The following is a 20290-nucleotide window of genomic DNA, read 5'->3' as shown; positions in this document are numbered from 1 at the left end:
GTAAATTGCTTCTTCATTTGATTATGATTTAGTCCACTTTTCTCCACTTATTCTTATCTGACTTCATAAAGACTTGGCACAAATGTCACAACGTCTCAAATTTACCTCATTTCTTTCCTCCCTGATTCTCAGAGCAGAGTTTCTGCTTAGCTGTCTTTTTCCTTGTAACTAGCCCCCCTTCAGGAGACAGGCTAGCCTCTGCTGTTCTCCCCAAGGCAGCCCCTAGCTCTGCCTCCCTGCTGCCTTTTATAGTGGAGGCACATGGTGCCCTGCTGTCTGAGCTATTTATAATTATTTTCTCAAGTGAAAGTCTCAAAATGACTCAGCAGTATGACTTTTCTCAAGGTTTAAACTATTTTGAACCACAAATAATGTATATATGTCAACCACAGTTCAGCCATTCATCCCAATTAAACATGTTACAAGGACTCCACTTTTCACAAGTTGGCTACAGAAAAGTGTCAAAACCAAGTTTTAGCAACAGATCAGTGCCGCCATTTTAAATTTTCATGGGAGTAATTAAATTTGTGATTGAAAATATATCTTCCATCCTTGCTACAAAATGGTATCCATATTTTAAGACCTACTGTAATTGGTATATGTAAAAACAATTGATGTAGAAAGATACAGACCTCCTCTAGCATTATAGTATCTGGGTCAGGTGCTTCAGAACGCAAACCGGTTTTATTGTGATCAATCATAATCTTATGTTTAGGTGTGTAGAATTATTAATTGCATATGATGCCAACATTAATCATGCTGCTGATGAAGGACAGACACCTCTATACCTGGCCTGTAAAAATGGAAATAAGGAGTGTATTAAATACCTACTGGAAGCCGGAACTGACCGAAGTGTGGAAACCAGAGTGAGTACCAGTTTTGGGCGGGGGTTTGTCTTAAAATTTACCCTATCTGCCAACTCTATAGCCAGAAAATCAAAATATATTAAGATAGAGGTTGCTTTGTTTTGCTTTGCTTTTTGTATATAAAACATGGACGGTGTCTGACCTCTGACTTGTGTTTGGGTGTCTGCTAATGAGAAGCCTTGTCTATTCGTCTAATCAGTGCTTTATCCTCTGAACCTCAAATTATTCATCTGCAAAATGGGAAAATGAATACCTGTGTCCTAGCTGTTTTCAGGATCAGGGGAGATCATGGAAGTCTAAGTTTTTAATCATTCGACAATTATTTCCTGAGTACCCGCTGTCCTAGGGACAGAAGGGACAGCAGCAAATAAGCTAGTCCTGCCCTCCTATGCCTTATATCCTCGTGGGACAGAAGGGATGACAATCAACAAGTGAGTAGATGGATAGGTGCTGGGTGTTTAGAAGATCGGAGTGCCTGGGGTGGTGGGTGACTTCCGAGGAGTTGGTGGGAGAAGTCTTTACTGAAAGTGTGACAGTTGAGCCAAAACCTGAAAGAAGCAAGAATGCGGGCCATGGAGAGACCTGGGGAGCAGTGTGCCAGGCTGGAGGTGGGACAGTGGGGGTACCCGCAGGTGCACTTCAGTTAGGCCAGGTGGCCAGTGGCTCGCCACAAAAGGCCTTGCGGGCCTTGGTGAGCATTTGGAATAAGGCCTCTGGATGGACAGTTTTGAAGGGAACAAGGGCATGAACTGACTCCCTTTGATAAAGAGTCACTTTGGCTGCAGGTTTGAGAATCACCTTAGGTGGGGCAGAGAAGCTGCAAGGGAGACGTGTAGGAACCTGTTGTTTTAAGTCAGGGAAGAAGTAATGGTGGTTTGTATTAAGGTTGAGGTGTAGAAATGGTGGGAAATGGCCCGATTCTGGATATGTTTTCAAAATGTACATTTTACAAAGAGCTGCAGAAGTATCACCTGCTGCCATAGTGGCAGTAATGATGATACAAGATTATTTGCAGAATGGCTGCGAGATCAGGCTCTGATATATCAAGCCTTTGGGGCTCAAGCCATGCCTTCATGAGCTTAGGCAAGTGGTCTTACTTCTCTGTGCCCTGGTTGACCCCTCTACGGAATGAGTCTAATAACAGTAGCCATTGTTAGGGGAATTAAAGTGAAATGAGGTTATCTACGTAAGGTAGTTTGGTATAGTAAGCCTGGGAATTGTAAGCAATGAACAGATGTTAGCTGTCACCATGGTCACCACCATCCCCGGTTAGAACACGGGACTCTGTTGTAACACATGTAAACACGTACACAAAAGGGAGTTTTGTGACAAGATAGTGCCCGTTGCCAGCCTGAGAGAGGAGGGTTGTTTGTGCTCGCCCTTACTCCTGTGACTGATGGTCTGTTATTGCTGAGATGTGTAGCGCCTCACAGAGGTCAGGGTCATTCAGGAAGCGCTATCTGCAGAAATCCGCTATGCCCGCCGTGTCGCTCTTGACTCCATCCCACACAGTTCTGATGTCTCCCATGCAAGGTGCACAGATAGTCAGCAGTTTAGAAACTGAAGACATTGAGAGTTGGATGCGTGGGAAGAGTCCTTGGATAACACTTCTGGCTCAGCCACACAGAAGTGCATTTGAAACAAAACTTGTGTTAGCCTCCCAAATCTCCATCAGCCCGCCGAGACTGAGGAATCAGCCCTGTGTTCACCGACAGGCATTTTTCTGGTGGCACCCTCTCTGCGCTGGAGGAGTTGAGGAGCTTCCATCGTGATCTGCGCTTCATTGTGCTCAGGAATCACTTTATTTTTGTTTTTGCAGCTTCCCAGCATGTGGACTGTGTAAGTCACCACCCCTATCATAGATTCCTAATGGAAGATGAGGGTAAATACTTAATTTCCAAAGGTTATCTGAATTTTGGATTTCTTCTGATAGAAAATTGGCTGTGCTGTGCATTCCTGTCATAGGAAACATCCTTAAGATTTCCCAGGATAAGAAGGAACAGTATCTATGTTACAGGTCACCCTTAGATCGTAGGTGGTTAGTTGTTTTTATGTTTTCTTTTGTTTGTCTGTTTTTCGTGACAAGTGCATTCCCTAATCACCATTAACTATTTAACCCATCTCCCCCTCATTCCCCTACTTCCCCTCTGGTAACCAGCAGTTTGTTCTCTTTTATTAAGATCCTTTCTTGATTTGTCTTTCTCTCTTTTTTTCACCCTTTGCTTATTTGTTTTGTTTCTTCAAGTCCACATATGAGTGAAATCATATGGAATTTCTCTCTCTCTGACTCACTAAGCATTATACTCTCAAACTCTGTGTTGTTGCAAATGGCAAGATTTCATTTTTTTTACGGCTGAATAATATTCCATAAGATATATATATTAATATATATTATTTCTGACACACACACATCTATATAATATATATCTCACCTCTTCTTTATCCGTTCATCAATCAGTGGATACTTGGGCAGCTTCCATATCTTGGCTATTGTGAATAATGCTGCAACAACAAACATAGGGGTACATGTATCCCTTTGAATTCGTGTTTTTGTATTCTTTGGGCAAATATCCAGTAATGTGACTGCTGGGTCATAAGTTAGTTTTATTTTTAACTTTTTGAGGAACCTCCATGCTATTTGCCATAGTGGCTGCACCAGATCCTGAGTTTTCTTAAATAATTTACCAAAAGAGAACCAACAATTAACAATCCCTGTTATAACCAGGGATATAAGCCAGGGTAAATATTTTCCATTGAGTTCTATTGCTAGAGCTTTTTTTTTTTTTTAAATAAAAAAACAAAAAAAGAAAAAGCTTTTTACTCAATTTTTTGAAAACCTGAGAAAATAGCCCAGTGGTACCATTTATTCATATTATTTTATATAGTTGATCTAAGAAATCTGTGGTATTACACATATTTAATATAAAATTCTACCTTATATGTGAAAAATGAGTAGATTTTACATAATCCAAACTGAATAAAAAAAAAATAAGTAGTGCAGCATAAGAATAAAAATTTAAGTCACATCTTGTAAGTTAGAGAACACAGAAGTCCATGCTCTCAAGCTACCTGTTGATGGACTGAACAAAATCATGAGGAGTAGAGAGTCTCTCAAGTACAGAGATAAACAGTATAATTGATAGAGAAACTTAAGGGAATAATTATTTCTTAGGTCTTTTAATAAGAAATCAAAGGGGGAATGGGAAATTGAAAGTTCTTCAGAAATGATTAGATCGTCCTTGTAACATAAGAATTAGGAAACAAGTAAGAGATTTGACTAGGGAAGGTCAGGAGCGCTTACACTCTGTGCCAAAGTAAGGCTTGCCCAAGTAAGGGCATCCACAGCCCAACGAAGAGTAAGCCATGAAATGCTTTACTAGCTGGAGTATTCCCAAGGACTATAAGGTATTCCATTTACCGCCCAGCCACAGCCTTGTCTTAGCCAAGTTGACTTCATTGGAATGAAGTATAGAACCAGAGAAAAATCCTCCTCAAGAGATGGCTTTAGCAAATAATCAGATAACTCACTAAGTGTACATTGTTACCACTTACTGTCTTTCTCCTTATCCTCTACCCTATTGTTAAAAAAAAAAAAGTGTTCTCTAGCTCACTGAGAGATATTTAATAGAGCAATATGAAATACCACATGAAAAAAATAGGCCAAAAAGAAAATAAAGGTGAGGGCAACAAGTCAAAATCACAAATCACCAAAATAATTCTGTTCTTTTATGAAAGTATTAAAAATGTAGTAAAGACTGGTGCCTGCGTGGAAGGAAGACCCTTGAGAGATGGAAAGGGGGACCAAGATTTTCCCTGGAAAAGTGCTTGTCAGACTTCGGTTGTGTCCGAATCACCCAGAAGGCTGGTTAAAGCACAGATTGCTGGGTCTCCCTCCAGAGTTTCTCATTCAGTAGGTCTGAGTGGAGGCTCAACGACCTTCATTTCTAACGAGTTCCCAGGTGACGCTGCGGCTGCTGGCCTGGTGACCACACCTGAGAACCACTGAGTTTACTCTAGCAGCCAGTTAAGTGAATGAGGAAGGCCTCACAGGAATATATTCTAGAGAATGGGCCTAATAATTTTAGTTGGGACATTTTCTAAGCTTACACAGAACCCTCAATAATGGCCCACAGACATCTCACGAAGTTATTTGGCCTTGCTTTTCCTGTATGTCTACCTTTTCCCTTTTATTTAATTTTTTTTCTTTGGGAATCATTGGCACAAAATTTTAAGATCACCAGTTAAGACTCTGCCCTATAAGCAAAACTAGCTTATAGTAGCATTCATTTAGTACATTACTAGTAATACTGTAATTGGACGTAAATTTTGAAAAATCTGTATGCTAACGTTCATTCTCTTTTGTATTGTTAAACTCCCAAGTGGTTGACTGTTGAGTGGAAATTCCTACAAAACAGCAAACATGAGTCACAGCAATGGGAAATATGGTAATTGGCAGAGGTCAGAGAACTTGACTCAGCTCATCAGTGATATTCAGGATTGGAATGCCTGCTTTTCCGAGCTCAGTGGTTCATGCCCAAGAACGTTTAGAGGTGAACTTTAAATAACACTGTTCTCAACATTAATGTTGTAATCAACCCTTTCCTCCTGGTCATTTTATCTTCAGGATGGCTGGACACCGGTTCACGCAGCTGTGGACGCTGGTAACGTGGACAGCCTCAAGCTTCTCATGTACCATAGAACACGAGCTAGCGGGAACTCTTTGCATGAGGAAGAACCCGAGTCCGGTGTCTTTGGCTTGAATGAAGGAGAAGAGAGTCCTGACGGCACACCCAAGCCTGTGGTTCCTGCAGACCTCGTTAACCACGCTGACAGAGAAGGCTGGACCGCTGCCCATATTGCTGCTTCGAAAGGTTTTAAGGTGTGTCTGGTAGCAGCTGGGGCCACTACACAGCTGTAATTTGATGATGACAAAATTGTGTGCTATTGGCTGAGTAGATTTCAACAGAATGGCTCGAGACTGAGGGATACCATTGCAGGAGACGATCAGCTACCAATATGAACTGACTTTTTTCCTGTCCGGTAGTATTTACAGTTAACCATATATGAGACTTCCTTCTTGTTGTTGTTGTTGTTTAAGATTTATTTGAGAGAGAAAGAGGGTAAGAGAATGCACAAGCCAGGGGAGGGAAACGTGGACTTTCCGCGCAATTCCGTCCCAGGCCCCCCGAGATCATGACCCCATCTGAAGTCAGATGCTTAACTGACTGAGCCACCCAGGTGCCCTGAGACTTCTTATAACAATCATACTTGGAGTTTTTTAACAAATGTGGGTGTAATTTCAGACATTTTTTTAAAATCCCATGTAAAATCAGGAGAAAGAGTTTGGTTTCGACTTAGTCTACTGGATTGTTTGATTCAAGGACCAAGGCCATGCTACTGGTTAGAGGGAGAGCCAGGATTCTTCAAAAGCCCTCACCTCTGAACTGCCTCACTTACACCCTTCCTGTGTATTTTACTGGTAGGTAAGAGGGAGCTCAAGATTTCACTCACCAGTTAGAGTGGAAAATGATTCTGATTATTACAGAAACAGTAGGCCATTCACTCACACTTTTTTTCTGTTTTGATTGGTTTAGCAATAAAAAGCTATTAGGATGCTTCTGAGCACAAGACACTGTAAAAGCTCACATTCTCAGGAATCGTTTATGCCATCAGCTAACTCCTAGTTTCGTGGCAAGAGTACAGGATACAAGACAAGAGTAGGATAAGAGAACCCGACAAATTAAAACAAGGGTAACAGACTTATGGTTGGAACAGTATAAAAATACAAATTTTATGATTTTTTTTTTAATGTACGTATTTCAGAGAGCAGAGTAATAGGGATATTAGGCTTAGAAGTGGGTATTTCTGGAGTCAGTAGAAGTGATCTTGGCCTTGCAAGGTAGATTAAATTTGCCGCTCATCACTGGGATTGGAGAGCAGCAGAAACAGAGACTGGAAATAGGGAGGTGGCCTTCAGCATCGGCTGCGCTGATGAGGGGTCGTGAGAAATAAGATGAGGCTGGGGGTCTCAGAATATGACATGAGCTTCAGTGACATTTTAAAGAGTTGGGACTTTATTTTCTGGTCAGAGTAAAGCCACCAAAAGGTTTTGTACAAGGGAGCAAAATAATCAGCTCTATAGTTTGAATGATTAATTTAGAAGTAACAAACAGAAGGTTGGGGGTTATGAAAAAAATATTGGCCGGGAGAGAGACTAGGTGAAAGATGAAGAGAGTGGCAGAAATAACGAGAGACGTTACGGACCAGAAGTATCCACAGGTTGAAGACAGATTAGATGCAGGAAAAGAGGGAGCTGATGGGAAGGGGAACAGGGATGTTTCCAGAAAGAGAATAGAAGAGGCGTCATTGTGATCAAGAAGATAGAACGTGGGTTTAGACCTGCTGGATATAAGTGCTGAGATGTTCATCCAGATGGAGATATCTGGGAATAGCTAGAAATTGCATTTGGAGCTCCTGCTTGGGTAACTTCTTGTTATTATGATCTAGAACAAAAGCTGCTCATTTTGAACTTTTTTTTTTTTTTTTTAATGAGACCAAGGCATGATTTAGTTCAGTGTGGAGCTATTACTTGTTAGTAGTTTGCTCCAGTAGTTTACCCTTTAACAAAAAAAGTACAAAAATCTTGTGAACCTGATACACACGTCTTGATTTGAATCGGATGCAACACCTGTGACATACAGGTTTTTAGGAGACAGAGATGCGAACTGTGGAAAGTTTGCATTTAAAAACGCACAGTTAATCTAAGACCGTGAATTTTAATTTGATGGTAGAAAGGTGCATTGAAGGGGTTGTTTTCAACCTACTGCTACCCCCTCAAGAAAATCTCTGAGTATAGTGCAAGATGTTACTGACGGGAGCGGGTTGTATACATACTCAACCTGGAGCCAAACGATAGTAACAGCAACAAAAGAAAACCTGAGCATCACTGATCTAGAATGTTCAGCTGCCGAACCTCTTCTGCAAAGCAGAGCAAGAAACCACTCCCCGGGTGAGTCACCCTGCAGTGTGGGGCATTGTGTTGTTGCTTGGTTCCTTAATTATGAGCTCCTTATTAGTCCTGGAGCTCTTTGTAATCAAGGATGCCGTCTTCATGGATCCTCAGGCCCCGGGAACAAGAAGATGCTCTGTCATTGCTGACTAAAGGGAAGTATGACCACTTTCTCTCATAGAATATGACTCTCCCTGTATTGTTTTTTTAAGGGCATAAGCTACATCTTGAACGAGAAAAGCGAGATTTTTAAAAAGTGATCATGACTGACAACATTGGCACCCTGCTGAGTAAAATCATAGATTAAAAGAATAGATTTTTTTTTTTAAGCCCCGGAATGGATACTTCATCTTCCAGTCTAGCTTCTTCATTTTATGATTAAGACATTTAAACCCTGGAGGGAGTAATAGAGAGAAGTCGGGAATGAAGCCCAGACTGCCTGATTTCGTTATCTTCACACTGTACCACGCCGCCTTCCTTCCTAGTCAGAGGCAATGGAAGGTTCTTCTGCACCATTTGCCTAATGCAGCGTTCGTATCCTGGTTGAGATACTTCTCCAGAGAGGGGATCCGTTTTACAACTGAGGCCCGAAGACCAATTTCCTGAAAAAACTAATTGCAATTCTGAATTAATCGTTGTGTAGGTGAAAGATTCTACTCTGACAACAAGCTGAGCTTAAGAAGTGAATGTTTCTGCCCAGCAGCATGTATGTGTCCAGTCTACGTAAGGTAGCAGGTACATCATTACTCCAGTGTCCCCGTATTTTTCAGTAAAGAATTGTGGGATTTCAGGGCTCGAAGGGATATATAGCTCATCCGGACCAACATCCCCATTTAGTAGATGAAAACAAAATCGAGTCTCAGAAAATAGTGTAATTAATTCCCCAAGGTCCGTTCACGGAAGATCAGGTTCCCAAACCAGTGCTTTTCCCACTTCAGGCCCTGGTCTTTCTCCCAATGGTTAAGCCATTTACGCAGGTCACCACTGAGTGTTTGGTGATGGAGTGCGTCTCTAAAGCAGGCCTGTGACTAATCATTGAGCATAAACCTTTGTTTTCATCGCAGGGTCAATAGAAGAGTTCCTTCATGAAACCCTGTTGTGTCACGAGACCTTTGACGTGTCGGGTTTGTGCGGCAGAAACACTAGGGAGATTATCTGAATTTGATATCTCTGTTGTTGAAGCTCTCGTACAAAGGGACTCTTTATTTTGGAGGAGCGTGTGTGTGTCTGGCTGCAGGGCTCGCTTATGGTTCCAGCTTATGCGTGTGACCGAAGCTGGTGGCCCGTCACTCAGGCTCTTACGCAGTGTCTTTGGGTTAACGGGTGGGCTACTTCACGCAGACCCCTTCCTCCGCTTTCAGACCCCTGCCTCACCCTCACTTCCCCTCCAAATACAATGACCAGGCTTTCTCTTGGTTTTTTTTCTCTTTTGTTTAACCACGAGCAACTCCCATGCTCCACTTAGAGTTGGCCGGTCCTGTTTTTTAAGAGCTTATCCGGTCTTTCAGCTTTACCTGTGGTTTCTGCAGTAATCCGTCCCAAACCCAGATCTGCACAGCTGGCTTTTTACCTGTCTCCCAGACATTTATTTCCAGCATCCTAGAGGTCATCCTCCCTGGGCAGGCCCCCTGCCCTCTGATGAGGCATGGCCCTCTCTATACCGTCTTTAGGCCATTCTGCATTGTGCTAGGACCGGGGTGTGCCCATACATTTTTGTGTTTTATCCAGGGGGTGTCAGGCACTTCCCCTCACGCAGCACCATCCACCCTGACCAGATGGTCCGGAGAAGGGGGTGTGTCTAAGTATGGAGGCCCACGCGGGGCCCCGAGATTTAGATTTCCTTTCCCTGGGTCATGGCTGCAAAGAATAAGGTGATTGGGAGTCACTAAATTTCTTCCTTGTCACTCGGAGTTGGGTAACTGGCTGGGAGAGGTCAAAGATAAGATACCTAGCAGTCGGCCCAACTCTTTGGAACTGGACGTTAATCATGATAAATAGAAATCTGCTCTTTGGAATCTGTTTTTGTGCTGTGGGTTCTCCACAATTATTCCCTTTCTTTCCCCCCTTAACGTTTATTTATAAAATTATCTTTGAAAAGGCCAGACTGACGTCAGCAGTTAGCAAACAAAGGGAAGGCTATTTTTTTTTAACACTTATTCCAGAATATTCAGTGAAGAGTATTATTGCATCCTTGCTTAATTTGAGCAGCAGTGATTCTGAAGGATTCTAATCTAGACTTAGCCAGCCAGAGTCCCGCTCCACCCCTCACCCAAGACACGGACTCTCCTTGTTTCCCACTAACAGCTTTCATGCATCTGGGTTTTGATCCTTTCCTTCCTTGCACTCTGTACTTTTTCCCTTGAGTGACCGTACTGATCCCCAGTTTATAATCTATAGAGGTTCCAGTATGTTACCTCTAGCCCTACCTAACCATCTCCTGAGTCTGTCCAGGAAGGTGCTACTCGGGAGGGCCACCGTTTACACGGCGTCTCCTTGAAGACCCTGGCAGCAGAGTTCCTCTGCCCGCTACGGTCATCCTCGATGCCTGTCACCCCAGTGGAATTACTAAGAGCCCCCACTTGTCACGCTTCAAAGTGTACCAGTTTGGGCCATTCTCTGGTAAGCCCACTGGTGGTCAGAGAGCTCCACGCGGCTGCACCCTCGGCCTCCTGTGTTGGTGCTCCTCAGCCAGCCTGCTGCAATCCCTCGTCCTCTCTTCATCCAGTACCAGCACCTGGCAGTTGTGTTTATTTGCTCCTCTTCCCCACTTACCACCAAATTCAGATGACTGGTCCAACTCTAGATTTTATTCCTTTGCGTGTGAATTATGAATATGTTGCCCCCTCCATGTCTCGTGGGCACTGCCCATGGGGGGTCGTCCTCGTCTGCTGCCCGGATCTGTGCGGGGTCAGCAAGTCTCCTCATCTGCAGACCCTCTGCTCCCGTAGCCCACTCCGAGAGGGGCCTTTCAGGCGGGGGGACTTGGTCATGTAATTTCTCTGCTTAGCATCTTTTCCAGGGGCCTGTCACTTCGAGGATAAGTGCCAGACCTGTATGGTGACAGACAAGTCCCTTCTTGATCTGGACTCAGTTTACCTCCACAAGCACACTTCCTGTCCCCTCCCCCAATGCGTTCTGTGCTGTAAGCAGGCACTGCTGGCTGCTGTGCGAACATCCTTTGCTCTCCCTTCTCTCCCTGTCATTGCGTCTGTGTTCCCGTTACCTCAGACGGCCTCTCCTCCCATCCTGACCCTTCTTCCTTGCCTGGAAAACATCTCAACTTAAGTCTTGGCTTCCAGAAGTAAGATGTTCCCAGGGCCCTCTCCACACTTCACTTGGAGCGCTTATGCTTTCACTGTTTGCATGCCTGTCTCTCTTTCCATCTCCTCCAAAAAAATCACTTTTCCATCTTCGTATGTCCTGTGTCCAGCAGAGTCTCTGGCCGGCGAGTACTGTTGGCTGAACTGATGAGTGAATGGACGGCTGCCGCTCCTTCCTATCACCTTCCTTTCCAGCATACCTTCCAAACGCACCGGTTGGTCCTCAGAATCAGGCACTTTGCTACCTGAACATATCCTCACACCTGCACAAAACATACCTTCATGCCAACCCTAGAGCTCAGCCCTTCACAGCTAACTCCAGCTCTCTCTGTCTTTGGCCCCTCACCCCTAAATCTACCTCGTTGCTTATGTCATTATTTCTCACCTTAACAGCCTCCCTCTGTCTGGCCTGCAAGACAGCGGGCACCCCCCAGCCCCCGGGGCATGCCCTGCACCGGTGCTGGCCCGTCCTGCATGTTTGCAGACTGCTTTCACCCTACCCCCCTCCGCCCAGTGTTGGACTCTCCACTCCCTGTCCTGACTTTGCCCTTGTATGTAGCTCTCTGGACTCGGGGTTTCTCCTTCGTCTCCCTGGCACTTCTACCTAGCTTCCCTGCTCTCCTTAAAGGATCATGGCAGAGGTGGGTCACTGACCCTCCACATCGCTCCTCCCCTTCCTCTGTAATAATGGATTCTGCTGAGTTCTGGGCCCATGACCCCTCAGAGTGAAGACCACATTCTCCAGCCTCTTTGCAGGTGGTGAGATCAACCTACCTAAGCTCTGGTGAGTGGGATGGGAATGGAAGTGAAAGCTTAAACCACTGTCTGTTGCAGTCTCTGTTACAATAGAGGTGTGTCTGTCATAATTAATAGGACTTTGGTTGAAACCCAGTCGTCCAGGTCTCTTGCTCTACATCACTTGGGTAGGAAGGACACCCTGCCTGGTTCAGGACCCCTGGGAACCAATTCTAGAAGCAGTGAGAGGCATCACAGCATTTATCCTCTTCACAAACCCCTCCCATTGAGGAGAGAGCTTTGATTCCTCTCTCTACCTTTCCCTCCTCTTCCAACCTCGCACAACCTTGGACCTCACTTCAGCTCCATTTTGCCCATGTCTCTACTACACTTTGCGTTCCTCCCTAAGAAGTAACAACTGTTACCTTACTCATCGTCACAACCCTCAGTTCTAACAGAGGACCTGGCAGACGGCTTAGTCCATCTTTCTTAAAGTTGTGGGGATTGATGGGCACCTAGTCTGGCACTCAGTATGCGCTCCAGTAGCTGTGCTTGTTGAGTGTCAATTGGGTGGAGGTTTTGAACTTCACCGTGTTCCGCAGAGAGTCCAGCATGGCGTAGAATCCACACCTGTAGTGGGTTTGGATTTGTGTTGTCATGCTAGCCTCCGAGGGACCGACATTGCTTGCTTCCTTATAGAGAAAGTCACTGCTTGTATTAGTCCCCGCTGAGCTAGCTGAGTATAATAAAGATTATATACAACCCACTTTGAAGGTCAAAGGTAAAAGAATCTTGCAGATTTGGGTTTCATCTTTTATCATTTCTGTTTGTAACTTTGAAGTAACATCACCTAGAATTATGTTGAGATCTCTGACATTTGTTGACGTGCTGTAATTCCTCACCACTTGATTGAATATCTGGGCTATTTTCTAGTTGGCGATTTTGTTGATTTTAATGACAACAACTAATTCTCGGTATATGCTGAGAATATGAACGTTTTTACGCATCTTTTCATTTAACAACCCTATAAATACAGATATTTAAACAAAGATAAGGAAACCGAAACAAAAATGTTAAATGATTTACCAAAAGTCATCGATAAAATCATTTATATTGGCATTGGCAGAATGAGGATCCAGGTCTGCTTTGGCTCTTACCTGCTTTTGCTGCGAGTACTAACTTGTATAAAAATGTGTTATTTTTATCTCTTCTCTGGGAATTCACAAAGTTTACTGCTCCAATTGCATTCTATTCGATTTCCCATTAAAGTTCATTTCTAAATCAGCATTTCTGAATTTCTCATTTACTACCTAATGCATTTATTGGTATTATACAAATTCGTCATAACAATTTGATAAGGACTGTTCTTTATATCTTTGGCTTTGTTTTCAGTTCATTTTTGGCTTTGGGCGTTTTTAGATTTGAACCCCTGTAGACTGTGATTACACGTGTTAGAGAGATCCCTCCAACCTGAGAAGGCACAGCGAGAAACCAAAGTCCTAATCAGTTCCCTCTAAACCTCTGGTCCAGCGGCTCCGTTTTGGGGGCTCCAAAGACCTAGTCTCCCATCCCCCCAGCATCTGAAAAGATTCCCTACATCAGCTTTGCCCTCACACCAGTGCTGGCATCCTGTTCGGATTTCTCTTAATGGGAGGTTTTAGCTTTCTTTCGTTCTTTTTGACCATTAGAGATTTCCTTCACTTCCTCATGAACTCATGTATAAAGTCTGTTTTGGGGGCAATAGGAAGCAACTGGAACTCACATATACTCCTGGTGGGGGTGGAAATCGGTACAACTACTTCTGAAAGCTCTTTGCAGTATATACTGACCTGAAACAACATACTCATAGCCCGTGACCCAGCAGGCCAGCCAGCTCTGTACATAACACCCAATAGAAATGTGCACACGTGTCCATCAAAGGACGCATACTAGAATGTCCGTAGTAGAACCCAATGTGCATTAACAAGAGAACGGATAAGGAAATTACGATGTATTCATATATACCACACATGGAATACCACACAGTGCCTTTTATTTTTTCAAGATTTTATTTTTTATTTATTCATGAGAGACACAGAGAGGCAGAGAGAGGAGAGAAGCTGGTTCCATGCAGGGAGCCCAACGCAGGACTCAATCCCCGGTCTTCAGGATCACGCCCTGGGCCAAAGGCAGGCGCCAAACCACTGAGCCACCCAGGCGTCCCACAGTGCCTTTTTTTTTTTTTTAAAGAAGATAAATCGTGATTAGTCCTAACATATAGATGAATTTTATAGACATTCTGTTGAATGAAAAGCCAAATATAAACATGAAACTGCAATATGATTGCATTTATACTAAGTCGATAAACGGGTTAAACCAAACGGGTCTTAGAAATCATCACAGTAATTATCTGTGAGGGGAAGGGAGGGGGCTAGTGACGGGGACGAAATGTACAGGAGGCTTCCAGAGGGCTCCTTACATGGTTGTGTTCACTTTGTGAGACTTTTTCAAGCTTCTTTGTGAGCTTTTCTATGAGGATAGTATATGACGATAAAAATATCTACATAAAAAAGGGGGAAAAGTACGTTTCTGTGTTTTACAAAACAGAAAAAGAGGATGTTTTCTGGCAAGATTAGAGGAAGATTTTCAGACTACCTGGTTTACTGTTGTAGAAGTGAAGTCAACCCAAAGCCTGTGTGTCTGTGTGTGTGTAGGGCAGAGATGAGAAGGACGTTGCTTGTCTGCTTGTTAGTTCCTTTAATGGTTTCTGGTCTCTTCAGTTTTGTGCTTATTCTGGTGAGAAGTCGGGACATAAATCATGAAGTAGTAAAAGTTGATCTAGCACAGGTCCTTGGCGAATATCCTGATGTTCTATCCTGCCACGCAGTTACTTACTTGAAAATGTTTATACGTATGTTGTCTTCTAATAATTTTTTATGAAAAAATTTGGAGAACTTAGAGTTTTCAGTTCATAGGTTACTTATAACTTTTTTGATGGGGATTTCCTGAAGCAACATAGAAGAAGAAAAAGCTTAAAAAAAAAGAGAGAGGACATAGAACTTCAATATCAACTGGGAATATTTTTCTAAAAACTCAGTCAACATGGCATTCATATTGTTCAAATAAAAAAAAAAATAGGACAGTAGATGATCCCAAATATAAATGTGATCGTGGGGACTCTGAGACAGAATTGTTAAAACTGGAGCCCTGCGCTTACGTGAGCAGGAAAACAGTTCGTCCGTCCAGAGGACAGCAAGGAGCAGCGGGTGTAGCAGAAGTCCTTTTGCTTTATATTGCCAGGTTGCCCTAAAAGGATACTCTGCTGAAGTCAGTTTCTTTCTTAATTTCACTCTGTAACATACTGATTAGTGATTAGTGATCGATTAGTTGCTAGTTAATGATTAGAAAGCTGGGGGTATTTTGGTGGTTGTTTTTTGTTTTTTTTTTCTTTCGAAACCTAAGAAGCTGTTCTGTGGAGCCATGAGATGCTGCGATTCACATTCGAATGAAGCACTCTTTGCTCCCCATTTTGAGCCAATGTTTAGATTGATGTGTGTATTTGGGTTGCTGGAATTGAAATACGATTTCCAGCTGAGAATTTCTGATTTGCTTGTTAGAGGCAAATGACTTTCCCCTTGGATTTTTCATTTGAGTTTATTGATCTTTCAGGTTGTTTGAGTTGATTTTTCATTTGAGTTTTCATTTGGACGTGAGGTAATAGAGCCCTTGCCTTTGCAGAACTGCCTGGAAATCTTGTGTAAGCACGGAGGGCTTGAGCCAGAAAGGAGAGATAAGTGCAATAGGACCGCGCACGATGTCGCCACCGATGACTGCAAGCATCTGCTGGAGAACCTGAGTGAGTGCCGTTCGCAGCTTTGCTCATCCTTCCTCCGCACTGCTGGGGCCTCTGCCACAATGGGGAGATACTCATGCAGCTCCAGTTTTCTCCTTCTCCTCTTAGCCTTCTTTGAACCCTCGAACTCCAAAACATTTTATTGATTATAAATGTGGTAATTATTTTTTTTCCGTGTAGAATTGGCTTTTTACAGAATGAGTTGCTAGTCAAATAATGCTCGATCTCCTTTGTATTTTAATGACCTTAGACAATATTTAAATAATTATTGCTCTTCTGACTTAGATGGTCTCCCTAAGACATGAGACTCCTAAGGGTATGAAGAATCATGCCGGGATACTTTGCCATCAGCTGATCATATGAATGTGGGAATCTTACTTCTCTCTCGATGCCTAGTTGCCTACCTGCCTGTGAAAATAATTGATCTTTTGGGTGTCTTCCGGCTCCCAGAATATACACTCCTCAACACATGTTCTAAAAGGTTCACATGTTCTAAAGGTTGTGGGTTTATGGAATATGGAGTTTCAGATCCTACAAAATATTACAACTTCTGATATCAAGATTCTCAGCCCCGTCCAGTCATCCAGCTATGTTATTAGTATTTCGACTTTAACTTCTACTCTAACATTGAGACAGAAAATGAACAATAAACATAAAAAATAATTTATTACATGGTATGTGAGGTGGTAATACATGCTGTGGAAACGACTTGGGAGGAATGGGAGTGTGAGGATGGGCTTCAGTTTTTAAAATGATGGTCAGGGTAGCCTCCCTGGTGAGACAGGAAGCAACCACTTGAGGGAGGTGAGCAGCGCGGCTCTGTGGACACCTCGGCCCAGAGCTTCCCAGGCCAACCGTCATCAAGTGGGCAGAGACCCTCAAGTAGGAGGATGCCAGTGTGTCCGAGGAGCCCTAGAGGGGACCGAGTGTTAAGTTAGAATGAGCAAGGGGAGAGCGGTTATAAGATGGATGGGATGGCAGCCTAATCCGGTAGGAATTCATGGATAACCATTTCAGTGTTCGAGCTCCAGAGTAACAGGATCCACTGTACATTTTCATGGTAGCTGTGGCTGCTTCGTTGAGAATGATTGTAGGAAGTCCCAGGAGAAGTCAGGGAGACTTGTTAGGCCCTTGATGTCGTCCAATGAGAGACAGCAGCTCAATCTAGGATTGTCACAGGGGAAGTGGTGAGAAGTGATGGGGTTCTGGACACAACTGAAGGTATAGCCAGTAGAACTTGCTGATGGATTGAATCTGATGTATGGGGGTGGGGTGGGGCAGGGCGGAATTTGTGCATCTGCCCCAGGTACTAGACTCAATGATTGGCAGGATGGAGTGGCCATCACCTGTCAAGGTGAAGCAGATTTTGCTAATGAGGATCAGGAGCTCCGTTTTCAAAGTATGAATTTGAGATGTCTGTTAGGGTATCTGTGTGGAGATGCCAAGTCAGCAGGAATTCCGGAGATGAGTATGAGCTGGTTGCATAAACCTGAGAGTCAGCAGTTTATAGACGATATTTAAAGTCATGGGACTGGATGAGATCACTAAGGAAGCAAACACAGAAAAAGTAAGAGAAAGGAGCCTTGCAACACTCCACCATTAAGAAATCTGGAGGGATCCCTGGGTGGCGCAGCGGTTTGGCGCCTGCATTTGGCCCAGGGCGCGATCCTGGAGACCCAGGATCGAATCCCACATCGGGCTCCCGGTGCATGGAGCCTGCTTCCCCCTCTGCCTGTGTCTCTGCCTCTCTCTCTCTCTGACTATCATAAATAAATAGATAGATAGATAGATAGATAGATAGATAGATAGATAGATAGATAGATAGAAAGAAAGAAATCTGGAAAGTGTGGAGGGACCAGCAAAGAACCATTGACGAGTGACCAGTGAGGCATGAGGGAATCCTGTAGGGGTGTATCAGAGAACAGAGAGAGATTAGTTGTATCAAATGCTGTTGACAAAATGAGAGCTGAGAATGAGTGATAATTGGAAAATAAACTAACCTAGGGCCACCTGGGTGGCTCAGTCAGTTAAGTGTCTGCCTTCAGCTCAGGTCGTGATCCTGAGGTCCTGGGGTCAAGGCCCACATTGGGCTCCCTGCTTGGTGGGGAGTCTACTTCTCCCTCCCTTCTCTCCCTCTGCTCCTCCCCCCTGCTCAGCCTCACTCTCTCTCAAATAAATAAAACATTTAAATTTATTAAAAAAAGGAAAAGAAACTAATCTAATAGTTGGTTCATAGAAAAAGCCAGTTTAAGAAGGGAATCGTTTTTAACATTTAATTTTAATCATACAAATATTTGTTTCATCAACTTTCAAGTGAAGGTCTTTATTTTAGTATGGTTTGGCTGAGTGAAATTCCATATATTCTTATTTGAAAACCACTCCTCTTATGCTTCATCTATGATCTCTGGTGTTTTAGGACTTATAGATAATGATAAAGCTAACTAAAGGCAGCATCTGTCTAAAGTTTTTTTCTTCTTCTAATTTTATGTAATTGTCTCATCTATACCTCATTAGAGGATTTCTTTAATACCGCCTTTGTTCAGAGTTTCTAAAATGTTCAACTTCATTTTTATAGGAGTAGCACATTTCATCAGTATATGGAATATTTAATATGCTGATTATAGTCATGAGTTCAGTAGATATAAAAGATTCAAGTACATGGTGCACCGCCCACCTTGGGGAGCCTCAGTCAGCTGGTGTCACAAGAGAGACTGGAAAGATTATTTTAAAAGCCTCCACTGCACCATTTGCTATTTATTGAACACTCACTCGTATTTACCATGTAACCAATAGTGTGTTAAATTCATTTCCAATATGAGTTCCTTTAGTCTTCATAACAATTTACTATTACTAGCACATTCCTAACATTTTGTAGAAGGAACTGGGGTCTAGAGAGATCAAGACAATTTACCAAGTATGTGTGGCTGCTGGGAGGCTGGCCCTGAGGCTCAGACCAACGTGTCTAAGAGTCTGAAGCCACCCTCTACAGCCGTAACCTGCCTTTTTTCATGATGTTGTCCTTGAAGGTGAAGAGAAAGGGATGCTTAGAGAATCGGGGATCAAGAGAACGCTCTCGTTTTCCCCAATTTTTTATTTTTTATTTTTTTTAAAGAACTTGAGAGTCTGGCTGAAGGGAAGAGCCAATGAACAACAGCAGGCCAAAGATACAAGGGAAGATAAACAATTCAAGCAACATGGTTCCAAAGAAACTGTGAAGAGTTTGAGAGACCAAGGTTTACGTGGTAGAAGGGCATTCAGTTAATAGCAGCTAAAGAAATTTGATAGCTACCCTTTGTTTTTAAAATGTTTGTATCTGCCTATTGTATATAAGTGCTTTGCTGATTTTTCCTATCAAGGTTCTTTTTCCTAATTCTTTCATTCTTCCCACAGACGCTCTTAAAATACCTTTAAGGATTTCAGTGGGTGAGATACCCCCAGGCACCTATGGTTCAGATGACTTTGAATGTGAAAACACAATATGCGCTTTAAATATCCGCAAACAGACATCATGGGATGATTTTTCAAAAGCAGTGAGTCAAGCTCTGACAAATCATTTCCAAGCAATCTCATCTGATGGATGGCGGAGTCTGGAGGATGTGACGTTTAATAACACGACCGACTCCAGCATTGGCCTCAGTACAAGCAGCGTGCGATCCGTCATGCTAGGTATCAATAATCCTGTGATAAGGAGAAAGTTAAATTTCTGGGTTTATTTATGTTTATGGGCTCCATAACCTGGCACTTAGTTCATTGATTAAATACATTCAGAGCTCACTTGTGACAGCTGCTAGCGCTGAAAAACTTGAGTATTCACAATGCAGCCCTTACATAATTTTTCCTGTTAGTATAAAAAATGCTTTTATGTGTCAGATAATACTTGGTAGAGAACAAGAAAGCCCTTGATGAGGCTTTGTGATTGCACTTGCTCTTCTGATAAATGCAAGAAACTAACCACGTTGCAGCTGCTTACTGAGGCACAAGTTCCGAACATAGCTCCAGACTTGTACTGGGGCTGTGCCAGGGATGCTTGTAGTACGTTAACACCTTCTCTCCAGGACAGGAATCCTAATGAAGTCTAGAGTTGGAAGAAGCGCTCTTCATTGAAGATAAAAATCAGAGCTCCCACGTGGGATGAGTCAGGGTGGTTCTTTCTGTTTGATAGGCACATGAAACAGACTCCGAAGAACTTATAAGATTTGTTGGGGCATCTGGGTGGCTCAGTCAGTTAAGTGACCGACTCTTGGTTTTGGCTCAGTTCATGATCTCAGGGTGGTGAGATCGAGCCACACCTCAGGCTCTGTGCTCTCGGCTCAGCGTGGAGTCCGCTTGGGATTCTTTCCCGCTCCCTATCCCTCCCCTTCTGCTCCTCCCCCTGCGTACTTGCTCGCTCACTCAAATAAAATCTTAAAAAGAAAAAAAATAAGATTTTCTTTCTTGTAAGCATAGCTAGGTGCTCTCTAAATGTCCCTGGCTAGTTTGTTTCCTCTTATACCAGGAGAACTAGCATCTCTGGGGAAGCTGCTGTTAT

The 20290-nt window shown here is 43.2% G+C and overlaps 1 protein-coding gene across 1 annotated transcript in view; it reads left to right on the top strand.

The window, feature by feature from the left end:
- CTTNBP2 (cortactin binding protein 2) overlaps positions 1 to 20290 on the top strand; it is a 147007-nt gene that overhangs the window by 85859 nt on the left and 40858 nt on the right. Inside the window, exons 8-11 of the mRNA XM_055314477.1 lie at positions 716 to 866; positions 5491 to 5745; positions 15648 to 15765; positions 19153 to 19428. Coding sequence (XP_055170452.1) covers positions 716 to 866; positions 5491 to 5745; positions 15648 to 15765; positions 19153 to 19428 — 800 coding nt within the window. The remainder of the gene's footprint in view (positions 1 to 715; positions 867 to 5490; positions 5746 to 15647; positions 15766 to 19152; positions 19429 to 20290) is intronic.

The sequence above is a fragment of the Nyctereutes procyonoides genome, unplaced genomic scaffold, assembly GCF_905146905.1.
Source record: "Nyctereutes procyonoides isolate TBG_1078 unplaced genomic scaffold, NYPRO_anot_genome, whole genome shotgun sequence".
NCBI classification, from domain to species: domain Eukaryota; kingdom Metazoa; phylum Chordata; class Mammalia; order Carnivora; family Canidae; genus Nyctereutes; species Nyctereutes procyonoides.
Note: the sequence above shows the minus strand (reverse complement) of the source record. Positions and strands in the feature narration are given on the sequence as shown.